The following is a 24,273-nucleotide window of genomic DNA, read 5'->3' as shown; positions in this document are numbered from 1 at the left end:
TATCCCTAAAGCAAGCCCAATACTGAATTACAGCTAGAATCACTAAGAATGTTTAATTTTGATTTTGTCACACCAGCCCTCAATTCTGTTAATCAAAAATGAAATTAATGGAACAATTCATATTCATAGTAACATAAAAGCACAACTAATTAAAAGTTCTGATGTCAAATAGATGTTCAAATTCCAACTATGTTAGAAGTAGTAGTAAGAAATAGGTTAGTATACATACAACATTATTGCGACGTTCTGAAAAGTGGAATCTAAGGATGGAACATAATATGCAATCAAGCCCATGTAAAATTGAAAGATTGGCATTTGAAAAAATTATTTTTCTTTCTCTAACACTCATCCTGGACTTGGGATCCATTCTTCAATTGTTCCCAATGTTTAGTTTTTTATGATACCACCTAATATCTATATAGCCTAAATGAAATAGACAACTGATTTAAAAACTCGAGAAACACAATTAGAAATATACTTTGATTACTTGAAAACAAATGGAGGGTAAAGAGTCCATTTCTTAAAAAATATACTAGTACTATACTACTACCTCTATCCCGCATTAACTATCACACTCGTTTTGTAAAAATAATAATAAATAGTTAAAGTCGATAAATAGTAAAATAAGAGACAATAAGGTATAGAGAAAAGTCTTATTTAGAGAGATTAATTTTTTGGATGGAGAAGATTGACAGAATTGTTTTGGTGTGGAAGACTGGTGTGGTGAGGGAGGATTTAAAATTTTTATCAAGGAAAGAGTTGTGGCAACCTCATGGGTGCTAAATTGTTGAAAGCTTATATTTCATTTTCACGCTCCAAGGGCACAAAATGTGATAGACAACTTATTAAAATTAGGGGTAAGAATACGGGTATCCGTGGATACTCGATCCGAAAAAACCCGGTATCCAAACCCGAAAATCATCAAAATGTCTATCCAAAACCCGCCCCGGGTATCCATATCCGACGTATCGGGTATCCAAATACCCGACTCTTTACATGTGTTAATAATTAATAAAAAAAATAAATTTTATATATTAATAGAAATATAGAAATATCTAAATTGACTAATATCTTTAATGTTTCATTTATTTTGTAGTATAAAACTAAAAAAAATGGATCACTTTTATTTTAAAGTATAAGATTATATTTAATGCAAAATGGCTAAACCTAATTTAAAATATGCTTTAAATAATAAATTGGATATTCGGGTAATACCCGATACCCATTCGGGTTATCCAATACCCGATTTATCTTAATATTTCAATACCCAATCCCACACCCAATCCCATAAAATTGGATATTGGGTATCCAAATCCGGCGGATATCGGGTCGAGTACGGATAAATCCAATACCCGATATCCGTATTCTCATCCCTAATTAAAATAATAGGGCCAATTAGAGTTAGACAAGTTTGGAAGAGTCTAGGGTTGGAACCCTAGTCCATAAGCGCCGCTCCACCATCTCTCTGTTGCCGTGTTCGTGTACTCCCGAAGCAGTAGTCTCAGTGCGCTACTGCGCGCCGCAGCATTTCCACTCGCCCCGGCGACTCCGCGCTCCGCATAAGCTGCCAAAGCCAACGGCCAAAAGCAGGTAAATTCACTCCCCATCACAAATTAGATATCTTGCGAAATCGCCCCATTAGCAAATCAGACCAAATTTCTCACATCGCATCACAGACAATTCTCCAAACAAGGATTGCCTTTGTGAAAATTTAGGAGTGATGAATCCGTACTTGTAGTGGGCTAAACTTGGAGCTAAACATAAGTTCCGAATCTCAGTATTTAGTTTTAAGCATTAGAGTTTCTGTTTATCCAATCGGTAATCAGATGAGGCTGAATTGGTTCTTGGAAATCAAATTTCACTTTTTTGGAATTCAGATTTCATCTTTTGAGTACATTTTCGACAAACTGTACTGTACTATTATACAATTGAATGACTCTTTGGTGGGAAAATGACCAAACATGGATGCAATTGTCTTTCATATGGATATCGATATAGATGTTAAATCCGTCCAAGGAATACTCATGCTATAGTACCCTTCGTTTAAAGGAGTTCAATGTCTCCTCTATAAAAGACACACACTTTGTGCTATTATTCCACTTTAGCTATTCTTTTGGAGGATGGGGTCGGTGCTTTTTAGTCATGTTATTCATTTTCTAGGGGGTTATCTAACACCACTACAGAGACTTGCCGAATGGGTTACACTTTGAGGCCTGGAGGCCCGGTCCTTAGAAGTTTTGGTGTGCAAGACATGTATATTTCCAAAAGAGTTTGCTTCTCTGTTGTTTAAAGCTATATAGTTGCTCCATGTGATACTTCAAGTTTAGATTTGACGAAGACTTGCCCCCTCCCACTCCCAGATAGCAACCCCCTCATTTCTCTTAATTTTGGCTTGTTGCATGAACATTTATCTGCACTTTGCTGTTATTATGCCCTTCGATTGTTTTTTGTTGTACCTTCATATTGTCTTAGAGACTCATCCTAAAATTGATAGATTGTTGCCACTCTTATTTTCTCTAGTGATGCTTAGTTTTTTTTGTTAGATGGAAATTACAAACACTTGTTATTGTAAGCCTAAAATTTTATGGTTTTTCTCTGGCTGTTTCTCTAAAAAAATCAAGTCATTCTTATATTCCTTCAAATCGCCTGATATGCTCTCATTTGTACCCTTCTATGCTGCAATAACTTGATTCTTGGATAGGCAATTCACTATTTTCTACTGGGAATATATATGATAAAGTTGCATGGAGCTTTGTTAACGTTTGATATTATGCACATAATTACGCTGACCACATCCATTTTAATTTACATTGCTCAGCTGATATATTATGGAGGAAATTGATCAGAATCCTACCGGACTTGAAGAACAACATGAACATGAATATCAACCTAACAACGGAATTGAAAATGAACTTGAATACCAGCCCGGCAATGAACAGGAATACCAACCTGGAAATGAACATGAATACCAACCTGGCAATGAACAGGAATACCAACCTGACAATGAACAGGAATACCAACCTGACAATGAACAAGAATATCAGCCTGATGGGAATCATGAATACCAGCCTCAGAATAAGCATGAATACCAACCCGAGAATGAGCTTGGATACCGGCCTGATAATGATCAAGAATATCAACCTGAAGCTGAACATAACAATGAACAAAAATTTGTGCATGAGTTTTCACATGTACCCGGAGAGGAAGACAAACATGAGATAGAAGATAGTATGCCAGAGAACTTACTCACAGATGAAGAAAAGAACCTTACCAATGAAACTGTTGATGGAGGTGGTGACAGATGGCCAGGATGGCCAGGAGAGAGCGTTTTCAGAATGTTGGTGCCTGCGCAGAAGGTTGGTAGTATAATTGGTCGTAAAGGAGAATACATAAAGAGAACATGTGAAGAGACAAAAGCTCGTATTAAGATCCTTGATGGTCCTCCGGGAACAAGAGAAAGAGCTGTAAGTAAAAAATATGAGTTTGAACATATTGATCTGAAATGTCTATTTATGCTTGTTATGCGTATGATGTTTGTAGTCAGAGACTTGTTCACTTCTTACTTTTTCACTGAGTTCCGTCGTAGCTTTTGGGGATATTGCAATTGCATTAGTTATTTAGTTTGTTTTTTGATATTAATATATGATATTCGCGAGCCTTGCAGCATGATTTGAGTTAGAGTCTAATCATTTGCATTATTATTATAGATGTGTGTGCATGGATATATTTTGTGTTAGGCCATCTCCTTATTCATCATTCTTAATGAGCACTATGTATATGAAATTACGTATATTTTTGGTTTCATGTTAATTGCCTTTTGCATTCAGCTTATTGAGACCTCAGGTCCACATACCCTTGAACTGATTTCTTTATTCTGCACATGTGAATTATATTTGATGACAATGCACAAAGTTAAAAATAATTTGGTTAGATATTGCTTGCTGCATATGTTTGTCGCTAGACTCTAGTGAATCAATGCCTTGGATCCCTAATTTTAGGCATATGTTTTGGGGAGACTTGGTTCAGAGACATGACCTTGCAACAATTAATAATTGACATTACAAGCTCGTGCTGTTCTGCTACTTCAAGTCTTTAGTTGCAGAGTACTCTGGGAGTGTTCATCAAGTGGTACTGGCACAAAAAGCCACTATGACTACATTGGCATGGACTTTGACATTTTGCAGATGTACTCAGAATGAGGTGCATAATACTAGATAATGAACTCCAAATATGTTAAAAGGTCATTAGGATGAAGCTATAATGTGTGAATTCTGCACTGGGATTATCCATAAGCACATGCTATAGTTGTTGATAATCCTTTGAGGGTGCTTTTTATTTGAGGTAGTTACTTTTAAACAAGTTCCTTTGCAAGTTCTTCTTGACTCATGGCCCTAAAGAGAAGATAGAATTTTAAAGTGTTGACAACGTAAATTGGTGTGTGGTGATAGTATGTTATCTATGGGTTACTGTAACGGCCTTTAATCTAGTTACAAGCATACACTTCAATAGCACACGATCTTTTTTCGTAATTTAGTAAATTTGTATCTTATCACTGTGGGCTTTTATTTGTGAATGTATATTATGAGTAGTGAGTTGTGGAGATTTGTTGGTGTTTGTAATGATGAACTAGTTCTAATCTTTTCTATGTGAGGTGGCCACATAAAGACTGAATGAAAGGCTGTGACTTCAACTCATACTGTAACCTGTAATAAACATAGTTACATATCTGTTTCAAAATTGAGGATGTAGGCTCAAGAAAATTTAGGATCATCATGTTGGTAAATTACAAAAAATTGGGGAGGGAACTAGCACGAATGCAGCTGTGGTCCTCCCACTTTCACACAGTGATATAAATGCATGGGTTAAGGGTTTGATAGCATGGTAAGTAGGTGTAAAATAATCTAAATTTGGTTCAAAAGAGTAAGCATGCCTTAATAGACCGTTCAATTGAATTGGTGGAAACAAATGCCGATCATGTCTAACCTAATTAGAATGGTTTTGATTTCAGTTGTGCAAGAAAAAGTTGACACCTGGTGTTGTAACTATTTTGTCAATTTTCTTTTTTATTATTATAGTAACCTAGTTCCTTTCGTATCAGTTATTGTTATTCAAGCTGACCATACGCAGGAAATCTATAACTAGTGTAGATAGCTACAGAACTGTTGATCTATGTCCTAAGTTGAACAAGTTAATTGAAACAAATTTACAAACATACTTCACATCTTGTCTGTTCATTCAGCAAGTTCACCTGTCAAATGATTATTCTTCTTTAAGCTGTCAATAATATTGTTATCGACTATAATGTCCCTGCCAATTTTGTCCACCTATGCAGGGGACTCCTTAGGGTTCTGATGATAAAATTATCTCCACTTCCTACCAAAAAAATTATTGTATTGACCATTCAACGCTTAAATTATGGTGGTTTAATTGTTTCTGCTTTGTTTGCTCTCTATATTTTGCAGTTACTATTGGAAGCATGCTCTCATGGTTAATTGTGATATAAATATTACTTAAATAGGCTTTTTAGGTTGCTTATGCATTCTTATTGTTCTTGGAGTAAATTTCGGTTTATGCCAGAAGTTCACCATACAAACTCTATGCTGATGCCAACCTTTTTTGGGGATAGGTTATGGTATCTGCAAAGGAAGAGCCTAATTCACCTCTGCCTCCTGCTGTAGATGGTCTTCTCAGGGTGCACAAACGTGTTGTGGATGGGCTGGACAATGATTCCACTCATCCACCCGCAGGTGCAGTAGGCAAGGTCTCTACAAGGCTTCTTGTACCAGCTGCTCAAGCAGGAAGTTTAATTGGGAAACAAGGCACTACTGTCAAATCAATTCAAGAAGACTCTACTTGTGTGGTTAGGGTTCTTGGAGCAGGTGTTTCTCTTTGTTAATCGCATCTCATGTTTTATTTGGAATATGAACTGTATGCATGATAGTTCTTCTCTTACCATTTTATTCTTTTCCTCTTTTGTTATACCAATATGTTGCAAAATGGTAATCTAGCTCTTGACTGGTCATAAGAGGCATTTTTTTACTATAAAAAGAACCTGTAAGTAGCTTGGGAAAGATTCAAGTTTTAATATTGGTCTATTCGACATTCGTACATATGAATTATTCAGGCTTTTCTTTTTTCAACTGTACCAAGAGTTAAGTGAGTTAAGTTTTAGCTTTGATGTATGGTTCCTTTTGTAAACACGAAAAACATGAAAATCTAGTATGACTGGTTGTTTTCTATTAACACAGTATCTTTTAGAAGGTTGCGGAATGGCTGGTAATATGTGACCTGATTACGGCTTCTGTATTGCATGTGGGAACTGGTTGCATTTTCATGTCTGCAGACTATCTATTTTGTCTGTGATTTTGATATTTTCTCTTTTGACATAAACAACCATAACCTAGTTCGAGAAATGCTGTGCATTTTTATATCCATTTCCCAGAATTTGCTATTATGTATAGTCTAAGTGGATCAAAGTTTGCCACACCTAGCAGCCATTTTACATGTTAGGAAATAAGAGTGCACTCTATGATTTATCATCTTTTCTACTTTTGGCTATGCTTAGATAGATGTGTTACCCTGATAGTACATTTCGGAATATTTCAGTGCTTGTTTATCTATTGAAGGATATAGACTGATTAGAAGCTTATCAGATAATATTTTATGATGTCTCTGACTATCTGTTAATATATTCTAATATTCACCATACCTATATCAATTACTCATATATTTAGTGCTGGAAAAATTGTTACAGAAGAACTGCCAGTTTTCGCCCTCCAAGATGACAGAATCGTAGAGATAGTTGGTGAGCCTGCAGGCGTTCATAAGGCAATTGAGTTGATTGCATCTCATTTGAGGAAATTTTTAGTAGATCGCAGCATAATTCCGTTAATTGAAATGCAAGTATGTCTGCTATTAAAAGTCCATATGGAATGAAATTTCTATCATTTGAACATAATTTCTGGATCTTACTATCTGATCATTTTGTCAGATGCAAATGCCCAATTCTCATGTGGAACAGCACATGGCGCCAGCTCAGCCTTGGGGTCCCCCGCCTCAATCTTTTCAACCTAATGCACCTTCAGCTCCTGGATTCGGAGCTAGCCCCCGTTTCATGCCTCCACCTAGGCAGTTCGATAATTATTACCCTCCAGTGGACATGCCACCTCCTGAAAAACAACCTCATCAAGGTATATCTGCCTATGGAAGAGACGGCCCAATGCATTCCACATCCAGCCAGCCCGCTCCATCAGTAATCACTCAGGTTATCTTTTTCTCCCATCATTAAAGCTATCTGGTCAATGAAGTGAAACTAGAATCTCGATCAAAGATCAATACCAGTGCCTTTAAAGGCAGAAAGTTGTTTAGATTGGGACCATTCCCTGGCTGTAGTGATCCTTGGCCTCTTGTTGGGAGGCGCTGGAAAATTATTTCCTCGTTACAATTCAGTTCCCATCTGAACTGTCCATATATATGTTGATTTTCCTGAACCAGATATATAATCATTCATCATACCGTAATCATTACTTTCCTACTAAAGGCATTAATGGAAATGATAAATTTGCAGGTCACACAGCAAATGCAAATCCCATTATCTTATGCAGATGCTGTAATTGGTACACAAGGTGCAAATATAAGCTACATTCGTCGGGTTAGTGGTGCCACAGTTACTATACAAGAAACTAGGGGGGCTCCTGGAGAAATGACCGTTGAGATTAGTGGAACTACTTCTCAAGTCCAAACTGCTCAGCAACTGATTCAGGTATTTTCATTATCTAAGCGACATAACTGCTTTATTTTGTGTTAATTTCTTGTCTGCCTACAGAAATCGTTGTGTGTGTTTTTCTAGCTTTACATTGCACATACATGTTTTGTATCCCGTGACATTTCTTGTGCCACAACTTTTTTATGTCTTTCTTAATAGTTTGATTCAGAACGATTCCTGAGAACTTTGATATATTAAGTCGAAATGGTCTCAAGTTTCTATGACCCAAGAATTTTAAACAATGTTTTACGGCAGCTAACCAATGACTTAAGAAAATAAAAAAGAATGAAAAGAGAAACAACAAGAATTGTATAAAGTCTTCTTGTTGTTTCTCTTTTCATTCTTTTTTATTTTCTTAATTTTCCTGCTGCTACTCATCTCTTATCCGCTCACCTGTCTGCCGCAGTACATCTTTCCTTTTTCTTAACTTGATTACTTTCACAGTCCATTATAAATACTCATTTCCTATGTACATCTTTTGGTAGAATTTTATGGCTGAAGCGGCTGCAGGCCAAGCCCAAGCTCAAGCTCAAGCTCAACATGCTTCATCCGCCGATTACAGTTCTTATGCAGCTCATGGATCAGCATACACATCTCAGCCTCCAAATCCCAATCTTTCTGGGCAAAGTGGGGGCTATGGCTCGGTTTATAGCTCCAGTTACGGCTATTGAGTTAGTCACTTCTAAACATCCCCTAGTTTTGAAACTAGCAACCTTAATAAATACTTTTTTAATAGATTTGAAAGTTAAAAATTAGAGAGATGAAACTTGTAGGCATTAGAATTCTGGTAAACCAGTGGAGCATGTTAGTTTTTGTTTTCCCTAATACTTGAACCGTACTTATTCATGTTAAACCAGTGCCACCATGTATTTAATTATTGTATCTCTGTTTGTATTTTTTGCACTGTTGGATATATATGAGACACTTTTAGTTATGCTGCGGCTGCCCCTACTACTAGTTAGTTACTCTCTAGTTTTTTTTACAGTAGTACCATATTTTTTGCTGCTAAGCTACGAGCCTACGATGCTTGTACCTGGGTATTGCTTTCTCAACACTAACAAATTGTCTTTATTTTTTGTAAGAATACATGTCGTTCCTTTTTTTTTATCAGAGGACTCAATTTGCCAGAATATATTTTAAGTAGTATTACTGCAGCGAATTGAAGCCAATGTATATATAATGAAACTGTACGGAATATATCGTACTCTCTCCGGCCCTGAAGAGTATGCACTATTTCCTTTTTCGTCTATCTCCAAAAAGTGAACATTTCAATTTTGGAAACTCTCTCCTCTCTAATGAGGTAGGATTCATTCTCCATTAACAATACTTAAAAACATCTCTCTCTCTCTTACTTTACGAATAATGCCTTAAAACTTGTGCCGAACTCAAAGTTTATACTCTTTGGGAATGGTGAGAGTAATATATACTCTAATCCAAGAAAAGCTAATCTCCGACAATTGAATTGTAAATTTGTAATGTAATGCACTAGAGAATGAGTTATTTGATTATTACATGTTTATATTGATCCATTAGCTTATGAGGTCATTTATATTTTGATTAGTGATTTGTCGATGAAGATAGTTACTAAATACTTATGAGACGAAATACACCACGCAAGGTCACCTTATTGAAATGCTTATCATTATCATGGGCGGTAGGCCAACCTCTCATCCATCATAATACGACTCTACCTATTTAACTTCTCTATAAACGTGACACCCTAAAAAATACTACTACTCCTAAATCGTTCGATTTTTAAATTGTACAGTACAAACTAAAATTCAAAGAATAATATAGAGATGTCGAATTTAATTTGTACGAGTCTTTATTAATTGACAATATTATTAGAAATTTGTAAAAACACTTTTAAACAATTATTTTAAATTTGATCACAACTGTATGTCAAAATCCAGCCTAGCTACAACTGCAGCATGAAGAACAAGAAGGGCATATCTTGGGCAAACAAATTTTAATTTGACTTTCTATGGAAATAATCATTTTCTTTTTTCCTTTCTTCGAATACTAAGGAAAATTTTATCAAATTGAACACATAATCCGCCTAATTTATTTGAAATTAATGTTCTGAGCAGAATGAGTCAATCCGAGTCACACTTTCTATCCAATGTTCACTTGAATTAGTAAATGTGTAATATGGATAAGCAATTAAATTTTAAAAGTCATCACAATTCTTACAGAATAAGGAAAAGAAAATGATCAAATTCAGGATATTCTTACTTGGGATACAAGGTCAAGTAATATGACTTGTTTTCATACTCGTCAAAGTAATCACTTTTTTCTAGTTTAGTTATTATCTTTTGGGGAAAAGAAGTTCCTTCTTAACCAATCCAAATCCAAACAACGCAAACTGTACAAGCAATCCTATTGCCAACCAATAGTTTCTCATTCATATCAAGAAACTACACCTACAAAGCTCATATATATATATATATATGGGTGTAAAATCCATGCATGAGCAAGTCACACACACACACACACACACATACAGTTGATTATAGAGTTCAAGATAAATCTACCACGTTAAGAAGAAACTAGTTGCAGATGAGATGGCAATGAGTCCGAGAGGTGGCGGTGCTGCTGGTTCTAGACGGGGAACAAGACCAGGCGTGGTCCGGTCAGTCTATGAAGATTTCAAGCCGGAGTCTGAATGGCAGCTAGATCATGAATCTCATATTCTCAATATTTATCTTCCTGGTGAGTAAGAGAATCAAGTTGTCAATATATACAGCTAAACACTACACCGGCTAAAAATTGGAGAAAGCTCAAGAATTCACCTTTTCTTTTGCAGGTTTCATGAAGAAGCAGATCAAGGTGAGCATGGAAGGACGGAACACCATTAGGGTTCGCGGGGAACGCCTTGTAGGTGGCAACAAATGGAGTCGCTTTCTGGAGGACTTTCAAGTCCCAGAAAATGGTGAAATGAATTCGGCTCGTGCCAAGTTCCATGGAGGGATACTTAGCATTACAGTCCCAAGAGAGAAAGTTGGTAAAGAAGGCGCTCTTCCTACGAGAAAGCAACCCTCCCCTCAAAAGGAAAGTACTCCAGATGTTAGAGATGTGAATCTAGAAAACATAATTTCCCAAACCGAAAAAAAGGAAAGCAGTGACAGGGATGCACATGATAGAGATGGTGATCAAAGAGGCCGAAGCTTTACTCCAATGAGAAGTACTGGAAATATAACTTCCAAGAATGATGTGAAAAATGAAAGCAGTGAAACAATAGAAAAGCACGTTGCATCAGAGAGACTGGACGACAAAACAAAAGAGAAGGTACACAAGGAGAGCACGCGAAGTTCTGAATTACCTGAGGCCAAGACAATGAAATTGGAGAAAAACGAAGACACAGATATCCCTGATAGGCACACAGACAACAAAGAATCATATGGAGCATCAAAAAAACACAAACACAAGAAGGAGGTGAAAGGGCTCAATCAAGAAAGGCAATTGCTGGTGAATCTGGGGGCGGCTATGCTTGTTATTGTGGCACTCACCGCTTATACCACCTACAACTCCGTATATGCAAAAGATAAAAACTAGATTCTTTATGATTCAGTTTGTATATAACTCAAGATTGTGAGGAACCCAGACAGATAAACGGCACATTGTTTTATGTTACCCACCTATTATACCAAAGAAAAATGGCAAAAGAAATAAAAATCATTTTCCTTATTCAGGTCATACCTCAATCAATATAGATGCACGCTCTTTACACAACCATATCAAAAGGAAACTTACCCCATTACTGTGCACATGGAGATTCCATGGTGTAAGAATATCTGGAGTTTCTGAAAATCAAATACACAAATGCCTGTATCAGGAAGTCTTAACAGCACATGAATCAAAATCTACAAGCATACTCTACCATTAATCAGATATGTAAGAAATACATAAACTCCAACAACCATCAAACTCAACAAAGAGGTACTTTTTGCATTATATCTTCAATGAAAAACCATGAAGATCAATAAATTAGAAGGTCAAGACAACAAACACTGCCATGGCCCTATATGTTCATCCATCACTACACTCCCTAATCACACCGTTCACTCCACAGACACATACATCTAATTCCACAATATATTCTTCTTCTGGATCATGTTAAGACTAGGAAAAATCTATCTAAACACCCTCTACAGTTTTGACGGCACAATGGTATATACCATATGGTTCATTTAAGTCCACCCTATATCATCACTTATGAAAATTGTCGTGCGCCAATGAAGTCATGAGATTCCTTCCAGCAGCCACTGATTTGTCATCAATTAAATTTTCTTCCCAACTCCCAAGTATATTCGTCGGGGTAGTATCTTTACACATAACCCTGTTGATGTCAAGAGTGTCCCATTAGAAAGTAGATATAACACCATAAACAAAGTGGACTATAAAACATGGATAATCAAGGTTTGGATTCACAATTATTTTCTTCTGCCATGTCCCTAATAATACAAAAAACTAGACAATGGGATCAGGACTATATTACCTCCTTCCCAAGATGAAAAGAAACACAGAAGTAAATATAGAATATAGAACGATTAGACTTATGCCTTAGCTTTTCTTATAGGCTGGAAAATGTCAATATTTTCACAGTAATTCACTTACTTCTGTGTTGTTCTTTTGTCATCCACCAACATACTTATGCATGCTCTGTATTCAGCCCAGAACAAAGAATAAACTAACAAGTATTGTTCAAACTGCACAAAAAAAGCTAAGCACCAGATGTTTGATTTCGTAATGCAAACATCTTCCACATTCAACTGTTATTAAATGAATTCAGAAAGTTACCAATATTGATAAGTCAATTAGAAAACTAGATTCTCGATTTAACTCCTAATGAACTTATATGGAGTGAAAGGCGGAATCACCAAATGCGTTCGACAATATGGATGCATACAAAACCTTCATTTGTCATTCACCATTACAGGTACGAAGTTCAACCTATTTGTGAAACGAGGAAGGAAATTAAGCCTTAAGATTAACAGACCTGAAGATGTGAACAATCTGGAGACTTTATAGTACTAAGGCCCCTCTAGCAATAACGAATATAAATATTTTGTATTCATACTCTCACCTCATTGTACTAATATGGAGTCAACCTCCTACAGCTAAACAAGATAAATGAGAAATTGTGGAAAGAAATTAATAATGTTATTATCAAATCACAACCAAAAGCACTGATATCATTCCACATCCAATTCTTTCATCCGAAAGAAACCAGAGAAATAAAAGGAAACAGAGAAACATAAGTATGAAAGGGAATAAAACAATACTACTAAAGAACCACACCAAGCATCAGTGCAGTGGAACTAGCAAAGTTTATCTAAAAACAACAAGACTGTCTTTCTACAATGGAACTTCCTTTGAACATCAGAATAAAGAGATAAAAGAAATTGCATTAGATAGTAATATATTGGAGCACATTGGATATATATTCTGATGGACATAGCTTCAAATATAAGTGTTGCTGCTTTTTTCTCAAATTTAAGAAGCATCCAGCCTTATGTGGAAGCAGTAGACAATAATTGAAGGTGTGGTGCAGGGCAAGATCTTAAATCCTGATACGAAAATTAACACCCTTCAGAAATACTAAAACTAGAAACTTCAAACTACAAGACATCATACAGCTCCAAGCAAATTACATTATGGTTTTGACTTTGATGGTGGCATCTTAATATCTTCTGTTTCAAAATCCATAAACTTCTCTGAAGGCATCCTCTTTCTTTTTAAGCGCATTCCTCCTGTATCTTCTGCAAAATAATTGCAATCCCTTGAGTGGAAGTGGGGAAGAATAACATTGCAATTGGCTTGGATATACATGATATAAATGAAAAGGCATCAATACTCCATTGCAATGATAACACAAAAAAAAAAAGTAACTGAAGGCAAACTTTAAATTTTCACTCAAATCATTTTTATGAAGTTCTACCGTTTTCTTATATCAAATTGCATTTTATACTTGTGAAGAGTCATTCAAAACTGAACAATCCAAATATAAATAAATGTGGTATTAACAAGGAACACATAGCCACAAAGGGTTTTCCATAACTCCAGGATTATTGGCACAAGAATAATTTCCTCAGGCCTCTTCTGCTTGATATTGCTACAGTCTGTTCTGTAATATAGCACTCCCTCCGTCCACGAAAAATAGTTCCATTTTTCCATTTTAGTCCGTCCACCAAAATCAGTCTCATTTCTATTTATGGAAACTTTCTCATCACTTGTTCTCTTTCTCTCTCCTATTTTACTCACTTTTGTGGACAGAGGGAGTATATATAAACATGTCCATCATTACTAACATATCCATTACTACAAAAGTATTAACATTTGATATAAAAAACAGAAACATTCATAATGATCTCGATGACAGAACAGAACAAATCATATTCAACTGAATTTACACGGAACCCAAAAGCTTACCTTCAAGGGGACTGGATTCATGATTTGTTAGATGACCATTTTGCCCTGCCTCCTCGGAAAAAGGTGATTCAGTCTCACTGATTTCCCCCTCCTTTGAAGTATTTACAACAAGCCCATCTTCCATCTCTGGAACATCAGGACATGGATCAGGGGGTAAGAAGCGTATTTCGTCCTGTGACATGTCTGAATCACTGAAGGCAGAATCTCCCTCAGTGTTCAAAATATCAATGTCTTCATCTTCGTTGATACCTAAATCTTTCACCTGATAACATATTAATGCCTCAGTTAGGAAACAAACAAAAGAAAAACAAAGTGGAAATCAAAGCAATACTCACTTTTTCTGTTTCAGGCACCAAGTCAAACTCATCTTCTCGTTCCACATACTCCTCATTTTCCTCAAGCTCTTTAAAATCAGGAGCAAATGCACTCCAGTTCTCGGTATAATCCTTTGCCCAGATATAAACCAAGCCAGTCAAGGAGACAGAAACAACTACAGGTTTAACAGGATGCCATGTCAGATCTACTAATGCTTCTTTTGGACCCTCAAGAATTTTTACCAGATGCCCAGCCCTGTCCCATATATAGATCTTATGCTCTCCTTTGCTAGCAGAACCTCCAACAACCCACTCCCCATCGCCACTAAAGCATGGTGCTTTCCAGTGCACTCTGGTGATTGAATCCTGAAACTCTCGGAAAAGAGCCAGGGACCTTGAACCTGCAGATTTTAGCTTTTCCTCCTGATCTTGCTCAGCAAACTCATGGCTTGCTTTATCCAGTGCAGCAAGCCCACTTTTGAGGGGCAAAAGGTTTTCATAGATTCTGATGATTCTATCATTTGAGTTTGTCAGAAGATATTGTCCACTTCTGTCAAATACAATATTCTTTATAACTGTACCGCCTGGGACAGAAACTATAGCACGTATTGCAATGCTTGTACTATCAATTATCAGTATCTCTCCTTTAGAATTTCCTACATATACCAAATCGCCATACTTGTTGAAGCATGCAGCAGTAGGTGTAAAGGGAGCTGATCCATCTGAAAATTTATTCCGTAATGGAGGGGTCGCACCATTCCCCGTATCAGATAATGACACAGGAAGCACAATTGTGGTTTCTCTGAGTAAGTCGACGATCATGGGGGCTGATGAAAGAGGACAAGCTAAGCAAGTTGACGGAGTAGATGAACCAGGATGCAAACGTGCATGCAAAGACGTTTGTTTTAAGACAGTTCGAGCTATTCTCTCTCCTCTGACAACATCCCAAAGAATCAATGTCTTATCTGCAGCTGACACCAGTATGCGGTGGCCATACTTGGACCAACAAACACTTGTTATTGCGGCAACGCATTCCTTATCTTTGAATTCTTTAACAATGACTCTGGTTTCAAAATCCCATATGATACAACTTCCGTCAGAGCACCCAGCTGGTCAGAACATAGTAAACAAATAGCAGAGTTAGAATGGTTCTAGCTTGCAATTGAGAACATAGGATAACAAATAGATATGAGGAATCCTTAACGTGCTTCACAACCACAAAGGAAAAAAAGAATAATAAAAAACAGAACAGCCAGGTATTGCTGATTAATTAGGCAAACAGTTACAAGTTTAGTGAGGAGAAGTTTTATTAATGATAAGTAGAATAATTAATTCTGCCTTTTCTCCGTGTCTCACATGGACCAAAAAGTGCGACCAACAACCAAATCAATGCATGTCTTGCATCATAGGGAACAAGCTATATGTATTTTATCGCATCTTATTCTTCAAGAACTAACTATTATGTTTTTTTCCTGTATGATATAGGAATAGTACGGGTGGGTCTTCGGTTCAAATCCATAACAGTTTAATCCAGCAATGCATAGGTTATTGCACACTGGTAAGAAAAACAAAATATCTACAGAACATATTCGTTGTGATTTGGATCTTCCCACATTTTCATGGCACAACCATTAACTTCCTGTAATGCTACACCCTACACTCCTCTCTATCAAAATCTCCATTTTCAGCCCCAGGTGTCTTTCACAAAAGCGTGTCAAGAAGTCCTTTTTTTTTTTAAAACTATGAATGAATCATACTAATCTTATGGGCACATTACATGAGGGAACTTGGCACAGTTCATCGAAAAACCTAAGAAAATGCCTTACATTTAGAAACAGAAATTGTGGAAGATATCAAAACATCAAGACCGGACCGGGACAGCCAGTCCCGGAAGTATACAATACACTCATGTGCTAAAATCAAGTCAAAGAGCTCGAATTTCCACAAACAGTGGATGAGAGAACAAGTCCAAATGCTTGCCAAGCATTCTGTCTCCATTCATCCACCGTCAGAATATAATGCAAGTAAAGTAACGAGCTGCTCAGAAACCCTACTTAGCTACATTGTCGATAGTAAACATACAACAACAAGAACCAAAAAAAAGAGAACTGCAATTAAGATATAGAAAATCACAGCAAAATTATACCAGCAAGAAGGTTTCCACGGCGATTAAAGGCGACACATTTCATAACTCCGTGCTCCAAATACTCCTCTATCACTTCAGGGAAGTCACCCTGTAGCGGGTCTGCATGCATCCCGAAAACAAAGTTTGTAAAACAGCAAAAAGGAAGAAAAGGGGCTCGGAGAAGATGAAGTAATCTATACATTAAATTGAACGAGAAGCTGATTACCAATAATGGTAGCGTTCATAGTGCACCAAAAGCTTCAAATTTGCTTCACAGTTAACCAAATTCACAAATTTCTGAGGCGTAACCACAACTTTAACTCGAACCCACTGCAGAACAGTATAATTAATCGACGAGAGTGAGCGACTAAAAGGGTTGGAGTGTAGAAATCAGAGTTTCGGTAAATTTTAAGAAATCTGACGTAGATTTAGGGGTTTTTTGTTTGTGCCTTGAACAAATTTTGAGGAATTAAATAGAGCTGCTCAAAACTCAACCAGACGACGGACAACATAGTTTTCAAAAATAATAGGTGTACTAAATCGACAAAATACAAAGAATAATCCTAATGGCATCACAATCTTGTACTCCTATTATAATCTTGTTTTCCCTCTCGACTTGCAACGTTTTGCTTTGTTTAGACAATCTCATAAAGAAAAAAGGTAAATTAAAAATTTCTTTGCACTGTATAAAAATGGTAAAATTACATATTCAAAAAAGTGAGTTACTATTTGCCAAAAAAAAAACGTGAGTTACTATATTATCTTCTTTAAATAATTAATTTTTGTGAAAAAAAGAGTAAATATGTTAAATATTCTTTCAAATTATTTTAAAATCTTTTATTGATATACTCTTAGAACTGGTTTGGATTGCCCGAAACTCCAAGAAAGAGGGTTGTTTCATATAGTTGGGCTGCAAGAGTCATTTTCTGAACGGGCCGCCGAAAGTGCTAGGGCCTCGAGTTAGTTTTAAAAATTCCGCAATTAACTAATCGGGCAAGTAGGCTCAAATAAATTAGTTGTCTCGATTTCCTCACCATGTTAACAACTACAAATGACAAATTTACCCATAATAAGTGCCACATATCTCTCTTCATCAATAGTCATCGACTTCACTATTTTTGTTATCTCAAACCCTAGAAACAAATAAACAAACGGCGAAAGGACAAAAGCTAATTTTTTGGATCCACGCATAATTCTCGTCACTTCAAAATCATCAGTTTACATGTGGTTTTCGATGATTAGTTTTGGATAGAAGTTTCATCATGTGGACAGGAACACATTTTTTTTATTCATGGAACCTTTTAATGATTTTTTAGGTTTTTCCAAAATAAAGTTGGATTCTTTAGGCAAGAGTGTAGTTTTCTAGATAGCCGGAAGGAATTAGGCGATTGAGCTTGTTTTCTTAAGCATGAATATGAATTTCAAAAATTGGGCATTGATTTGTCTTTGAATGGTGGTTCATATACACCACTAATATTTTTACGGATAAAATATCGGTGATGTTTTGGTTGACGTGATTTATACAAATTCCACACATTATCAGGTCGGCGGCTAACACAGTTTGGCAATATTTTCCTTGCATATAGATAAATGTGTAATATATAGAGTGATGAGAGTATAACTACAATTAAGAATGTTTTGAAATATGTACCAATAATGTTGGGTGAGTTTTGAACTCATCTGATATGTGCATTTTAGGTATTTTGACACGTGGATTAATTAATTTAAAATTTTAGATTTTGTTTATCAAAAGAATATACGCCTGAGGGTTGGGGTGTGACAACATGCGAGCTCCAAAACCAGCAGAGACACCTTGGACTTCACCACATGACAACTCATGTGCGTCGTCCAGCCCACATAAGTGGCTAAAAAATCCGTTCAAGTAGGTTGGTGATGCAACCTATTTATCAGCTCTCCTCGGACGACGATATTGATTTGATGAATAGGCTATGTATTTGGACTATGTGTGCTTTAATAAATGTATCTGATCGAGCCTTGTAAAGGGCCTATTAGGACTATGTGCGTTTAATTAATGTATCTGATCGAGCCTGCTAAAGGGCCTATTAGGACTGTGTGTGCAATTCATGTATGTGTATACCCATCTGGGGTTGAATTTGTATGACTCTTATCTTAGAAGCATATTAATATAATTATGTTTGGGATAATAGTAAGTATGTGTATACATGCATATGTCGGTAGAAAAAAAGTGAATTTTTGGCCTCATATTTGGGTAAGTAAGAGGAGAGGTTGGCGCCGCACCCCTCGGAGGTGTGTTGTGCCTGTGCACACCCATCGCTAGAGGTGAGATTTGACATATTTTAAGAAACAATGCAAGTCCTTTGAATTTCTCTTGTTTTGTGTTCTTTCTTTTAGTTTCATTATTAGTGTTTGGATGATGATAAAATTATAATTATATATAACCTCTTATCATCAATCCGTTTAATATCAAATTTTGTGGACTTCATTCTAGTTTCACCATAATTCTTGAACTTCGAATCAACTTAAATGCAATAGCTACTTAAAATGTGAACAAGAAGCCACATCATATTGTTCGAGAATCACACACAACATTCTAGCACAAAAGATGATATCTAAAGCATGGTCAGTTTTACTCAATATTGCCACATGACCGATGCAAAAAATAATCAAGACAACTACTATAGTTTTCCGATGATAAAAACCATGCCAAAAAGATGAAACACTCCTAGAGCAACTAGAGGTAGGGCGATACTTCTCCAGAGCACGCTTCACATATGGCAGACGTGCGCAGCCTGGGAGGCTCATGAAGAAGTCTAGATGCTCAACTTTATTGAGAATGATTTCTCCCTAATCAAATTTTTATTCCATGGACAGCTCTGGAAATGTCCCTAATAGATCAAATACCTCATTCCGTGCTTTGCTAAGGTCGAATTTATAGCCAATGCGCATCGACAAACACTCTAGACGGGCATTTGTAGCTTCATTCATCTTGCCCAAGCGGTCAAGCAAACCATCCATAGTCTCTCCACGCTTCTGCTTTGTTGCCTGAACCACTACCACCAGCAGAAACAATTTAGCACTTTGACATGTGTTGTCCGTAGCGCAATTTGTCGTCGGCTGATTCAAAAGTGGGTCAGTAGCAACAAAATCCTCGAGGCTGGGAGAAGAGCTCACTTGTTCCTTTGAGCAAAACGCATTCACCGCGTCCATAACATCCTCTACCCTGACACCATTAGCTCGATCTTTGCCAAAAATTTCAACCCACTGATCAAAATAAGGCCACGCCTTGTTGTGCAGGAACCGCACATTCGCATCCAGCTGCATAGTATACAAAAATCAACTCAGATCCACCATCAACAATAGAAGTTTAAATTTGGTAACTAATTGCATTAAAAGGGATACTCAACCAGGTAGAATTTACCTTCGCTATTTGTGACAATTGCTCATCATCAAAATCGATCTTGTAGTCACCATTCAAGTTAAAACCGACTCCGCTGCGCCCTAGAATAGTAGTCAGGGAGTTGTAGTTTTTTTTTCAGATTGTAATTTTGGATTGTATGCATGGGGTTCCTTTGATATCAGCACCCGGAAAGCTTTGCTTCATAGCATATTCGAGCTTCATGCCGGATCGAAATCCATTGTCAGCTTTCCACCCACCTGCTACTAGTTCCCTCAGCAAGACGAGAAGAGTAGCCTCCTCACGATCAGACTAGCTCCGACGTGTACGATCTCCCGTCGTCTTCTTGCCATTAAAGAGGTGCAAACTCCCTGTGGATCCCAATAATACAGGCTGTTAAAACCATCAAATATGGAAGCTTTTTTTAGCTAATGGTTGGACTAACCTTGATTCCCTGGTAGAGTGAACCTCGATCGCACGTAGTTAAACATCTCTTTGTCCCTAACCAATTGTATGAAAATAATTTAGCACCGGCAAATTATATCTCATTTTGGTTAATTGGAACAAAAAGTATAAATGAAACAAATCGATGAAATATAAACAAACTAGAATGGAAATTCACTTATGCAGTGAGGAGGTTTTGAGGTATAACAAAATGGGAGAACAACTCATCTTAATATATGCATCAAAATTTTTTGCAAAGAATACACAGCAGGAAGAATTGGCGCTACAAATTTTAGTGAATTAGGCACCAAAAAATTTCAAGTTTTGGTCCTTTTTTTATCTTATATAGCCCAAACAACCCAATGTGAAATGATTTCTGCTACTATCAAAAGGCTATTTCTGGGTCCAAGCTTTTTCATGGTATGTCATGGCATAAAATCAAACAGACCCTTACTATGTGAATTTCGAGATATGTGAGCTAGGGTTTGAGAGAATAGAATATAGTGTGAGGGAAATGAGAAATTGTCCTTTAAATCATGAAAATCTTTTGTAAACACTCAATGGTCAACTGAGTTTGCAATAAGGTGAATTTGGGGTCTACTGAACCTTTTATTTATTTATCTATTTGAAAGACGAAGTTAAAAATGAAATAAAAAAGGAACTAATCTTATGATGAGTTGTCTCTTAAAATACACTAGTTTACCATCGCTAGCTTGACGTCCTCCTTAACACGTCAGAAGTTAAGAGACATGTTTTCATTGTCTTCATGACTGCGAATGATACCAACTTACCAATTTTCACAATTTATACTCTCCTTAATCATTCCGGACTCGTTTTGCTGGGATGGAACAGTTAAGGTTCGCTGTTGTAAGTGACCCATCCAGGGGCGGAGCCAGGATTTGATGTAAGGAGGGGCAAAAATATATTTGTAAACATATTTTGTAGTAATGAGAAGGGGCATTTAAAGGAGAATATCAAATAAATTTTCAAATTTGGAGAAAAATACCACTAATATAAACTTTTGAGAAGGGGCAAATGCCCCACCAAATATATACATAGATCCGCCCCTGGACCCATCCCGAAGGGTCACCTGTGTGGAGGGAGAAGCCCTTATTAGTGGGACACGTGCCCCTGCCACATGGCACTCTCTGGCCGTGTGGTGACACTCACTAGCCAGCTGCAAGTAAGCACCGTTTTTGCCATTTTAAAATTTAATTTTTTAAAATTTTGTTCAAATCGGAGAAAAAATAAAAAATTAATAAATCTTTTAACACTATCATTTTTTCTCTTTTTTATTATTTTATTCCTCTGACTCATCATAAAATCATTTAAAATAGCTCATATATCACATACTCCCTCCGTCTCAGATTTATAGTCACATTTAGTTATGACAGAGGTTTTATGGAATTGGTGGAGTGTGTAATTAATGAAGTGAGATGGTGAAGTGTGTAATAAATGAAGTGAGATGGAGGAGTGAGATGGTGGAGTGTGTAATAAATGAAGTGAGATGATGGAATGTGTAATAAATGAAGTAAGTTAGTTGAAGGTGGGTCCCTTTTTGACTTTTTGGTTTTTTATTTTTGTTTTGGTTTATTTTTGTGTTGATAATGACATTTGAGTGTAATTTTAGTGAATAATGGGGTAAAATTTTATGTCCAAATATGAAAAATTCTAAATGTGACTATAAATGTGGGACAGATTTTTATGACAAAATGTGACTATAAAACTGGGACAGAAGGAGTAATTTTTTTCACAATAAAAAACTATCACTTATTTTCTCTCAAAAAATTTCCATTTGTATCAATTCAAGTATGGCTAGAGGCAGACCAAGCCATCACAGTGGCCTACACAGTGCCCCCCCTCAAACTCCATAGATGTTTTAATAGGCATGTTGTTCGCCATCACAGTAGCTGACACTTATCATATGACGCGGTTACAACAAGTGACATATAATCAAGGAATTGAGCTCCTCAAGTAATTTTTTACGTTTTTTTAACTATGCTTTTAAATTATGTATTATCTCCGTCCCCCAAAATTTGCTACACTTTGACCCGACACGGGTTTTAAGAAATGTAATGGAAAGTGAGTTGAAAAAATTGGTGGGATGTGGGTCCTACTTTTAAAGTATTAGTTTTATAATAAAATGTGAGTAGGAATGAGTTAGTGGAATATGGGGTCCACTACCAAAAATGGTAAAAGTGAAGTGTATCAAATTTTTAGGGACGGACCGAAATGGTAATATGTATCAAATTTTCAGGGACAGATGTAGTAATTTTTAATGTAATTTAAAAATTTAGGATACTTAATAATGTATTTTTATTTTTTAGGAATATTTAATGTAATTTTTAGTTTTTTTAATGAAATTTATTATTGAAATGTTGTTTTATTAATTGTCCATTGAATAAAGAATGTGTGTGGTAAAAAGTGGTGTACGACTCCATAAATAGTTAAGGAAATGAGTGGTTAAATGATGATTATTGTGAATGAGACGACGAAGTGCAACTCAGTTGGTAAGATGCTTCCCCTCTAATTAATAAGTTGGGGTCCGAGTTATCAATAAATGAGGAACCATTGTTGATCTCATTATTAAAAAGAAAAAAAAAAGATAGACTACTGTGAATAGGGATGTCAATTCAACCCGAAACCCGTGGGCCGGCCCGAACAACTTGGTAATATGAGCGGGTTAAGGCTGTAATTTTATTACCCGAATACAAAATGGGCTAAATGGGTTGGCCCGAATGGGTTGGCGGGTTAAACGGGTTGGCCCGAACGGGTTGCGGGTCGGCCCGATGGGTTGTGAGTTTTAATTATACTCCCTCCGTCCCCCATTAGGAGTCACACTTTGACCGGGCACAGGTTTTAAGAAATGAAAAGAAAAGTTGGTTTGAAAAAGTTAGTGGAATGTGAGACCCATTTTTTTATATTGGTTTTATAATAAAATGTGAGTGAATTGAGTTAGTGGAATGTGGGATCTACTTACCATTTATTGTAAAATGAAGTGTGACTCTTAATTGGGGACAGACCGAAATGGAAAAGTGTGACTCTTAATAGGGGACGGAGGGAGTAAAATATTAAGTTTTAGGGTTTTTTTTATATTTTTGAATCCTTAATCTTCAATCTACACAATCATTAGTCTTATTTAATCTTCATTGTACACTTTTCCACTCGATCCCACAATATTAGCTTTCAAGTTTCATCTCAACTCATTATTGCACCATCCCATCATCTACCACTAGTGTCTTACCACCACCAAAGCCAATCAAGACAAAATTAAGAACTAACCCATCAAAATCTTAATATATTTATCATTTTAATAATGATTCATGTAAGATATGATTTTTAATTTTCATAAAGAATTAGTTACGAACAATGCCATAATAATGACACGAACACAAACTTTAATTTATGTTGTAGTTGATCGAGATGAAAGGCTTCTTTTCAAGTATTATTGAAGAAAACTATGAAAATTTGAAGATTTTATATGATTCTAAACTAAAAAGAAAAAAGTATCTAAAATTTAAAATCATTTTATAGAAGAAAATTTTGATACAAGAGATTATTTTCGAAAGCTTTTAGGCCCGAATAGCCCGATGGGTTAGCCCAAAACCCGAGGGCTGAAAATTTATGACTCGAAAAATCCATAACCCGAATGGCCCGCACCCAAATAGCCCGGCGATCCGAGTGAGCTGGCCCGAACCCGAACGGATTAGCCCGATTGACATCCCTAACTGTGAATAACTGTAACAGCCCGGCATTTCTAGGGTATAATAAATGCGGCGACTGCTACTTAGGCGAACTTAAATGCAACAAGAACAGA

General features: G+C 36.5%; 3 protein-coding genes across 4 annotated transcripts; 2 read left to right on the top strand and 1 right to left on the bottom strand.

The window, feature by feature from the left end:
- Window positions 1-1,420: 1,420 nt before the first annotated feature.
- On the top strand, window positions 1,421-8,699 carry LOC125188544 (flowering locus K homology domain). The gene is made up of 7 exons (XM_048085473.1): window positions 1,421-1,590; window positions 2,819-3,464; window positions 5,627-5,879; window positions 6,755-6,903; window positions 6,992-7,264; window positions 7,568-7,762; window positions 8,251-8,699. The coding sequence occupies exons 2-7, from the start codon at window positions 2,829-2,831 to the stop codon at window positions 8,434-8,436; spliced, it is 1,692 nt and encodes a 563-aa protein (XP_047941430.1). The 5' UTR covers window positions 1,421-1,590; window positions 2,819-2,828; the 3' UTR covers window positions 8,437-8,699.
- Window positions 8,700-10,174: 1,475 nt separating this feature from the next.
- On the bottom strand, window positions 10,175-17,225 carry LOC125188613 (protein RBL-like). 2 transcript variants are annotated; one of them, XR_007170764.1, is made up of 9 exons: window positions 16,863-17,225; window positions 16,658-16,756; window positions 14,533-15,620; window positions 14,198-14,459; window positions 13,420-13,527; window positions 11,944-12,104; window positions 11,519-11,568; window positions 10,558-11,135; window positions 10,175-10,474 (listed from the first exon to the last, which is right to left on the bottom strand). XR_007170764.1 is itself a non-coding variant. In XM_048085558.1 (6 exons), the coding sequence occupies exons 1-5, from the start codon at window positions 16,879-16,881 to the stop codon at window positions 13,421-13,423; spliced, it is 1,575 nt and encodes a 524-aa protein (XP_047941515.1). In that variant the 5' UTR covers window positions 16,882-17,224; the 3' UTR covers window positions 13,228-13,335; window position 13,420. The 2 variants fall into 2 exon arrangements, 1 of the variants encoding a protein (XP_047941515.1); XM_048085558.1 differs by lacking the exons at window positions 10,175-10,474; window positions 10,558-11,135; window positions 11,519-11,568; window positions 11,944-12,104 and adding an exon at window positions 13,228-13,335 and having other exon boundaries at window positions 16,863-17,224.
- Window positions 10,330-11,497, top strand: LOC125188614 (protein RESTRICTED TEV MOVEMENT 2). The gene is made up of 2 exons (XM_048085559.1): window positions 10,330-10,477; window positions 10,572-11,497. The coding sequence occupies exons 1-2, from the start codon at window positions 10,330-10,332 to the stop codon at window positions 11,318-11,320; spliced, it is 897 nt and encodes a 298-aa protein (XP_047941516.1). The 3' UTR covers window positions 11,321-11,497.
- Window positions 17,226-24,273: the final 7,048 nt, after the last annotated feature.

Source organism: Salvia hispanica, chromosome 5 (genome assembly GCF_023119035.1).
Source record: "Salvia hispanica cultivar TCC Black 2014 chromosome 5, UniMelb_Shisp_WGS_1.0, whole genome shotgun sequence".
NCBI lineage: Eukaryota > Viridiplantae > Streptophyta > Magnoliopsida > Lamiales > Lamiaceae > Salvia > Salvia hispanica.
The sequence above is the reverse complement of the archived record's forward strand: the minus strand, read 5'-3'. Positions and strand labels throughout refer to the sequence as shown.

Bases quoted from the DNA above. Each gene is read 5' to 3' on its own strand.
- LOC125188613 (XM_048085558.1), bottom strand. The intron at 15,621-16,657 runs GTATAATTTTGC...TGTTCTGACCAG, and splicing joins CCGTGGAAACCTTCTTGCTG to CTGGGTGCTCTGACGGAAGT. The intron at 13,528-14,197 runs GTAAGCTTTTGG...ATTATTTTGCAG, and splicing joins TGAATCCAGTCCCCTTGAAG to AAGATACAGGAGGAATGCGC.
- LOC125188614 (XM_048085559.1), top strand. From the start codon at position 10,330: ATGGCAATGAGTCCGAGAGGTGGCGGTGCTGCTGGTTCTAGACGGGGA. The intron at 10,478-10,571 runs GTGAGTAAGAGA...TTTCTTTTGCAG, and splicing joins TCTCAATATTTATCTTCCTG to GTTTCATGAAGAAGCAGATC.
- LOC125188544 (XM_048085473.1), top strand. From the start codon at position 2,829: ATGGAGGAAATTGATCAGAATCCTACCGGACTTGAAGAACAACATGAA. The intron at 3,465-5,626 runs GTAAGTAAAAAA...TTTTGGGGATAG, and splicing joins CGGGAACAAGAGAAAGAGCT to GTTATGGTATCTGCAAAGGA. The intron at 7,763-8,250 runs GTATTTTCATTA...ATCTTTTGGTAG, and splicing joins CTGCTCAGCAACTGATTCAG to AATTTTATGGCTGAAGCGGC.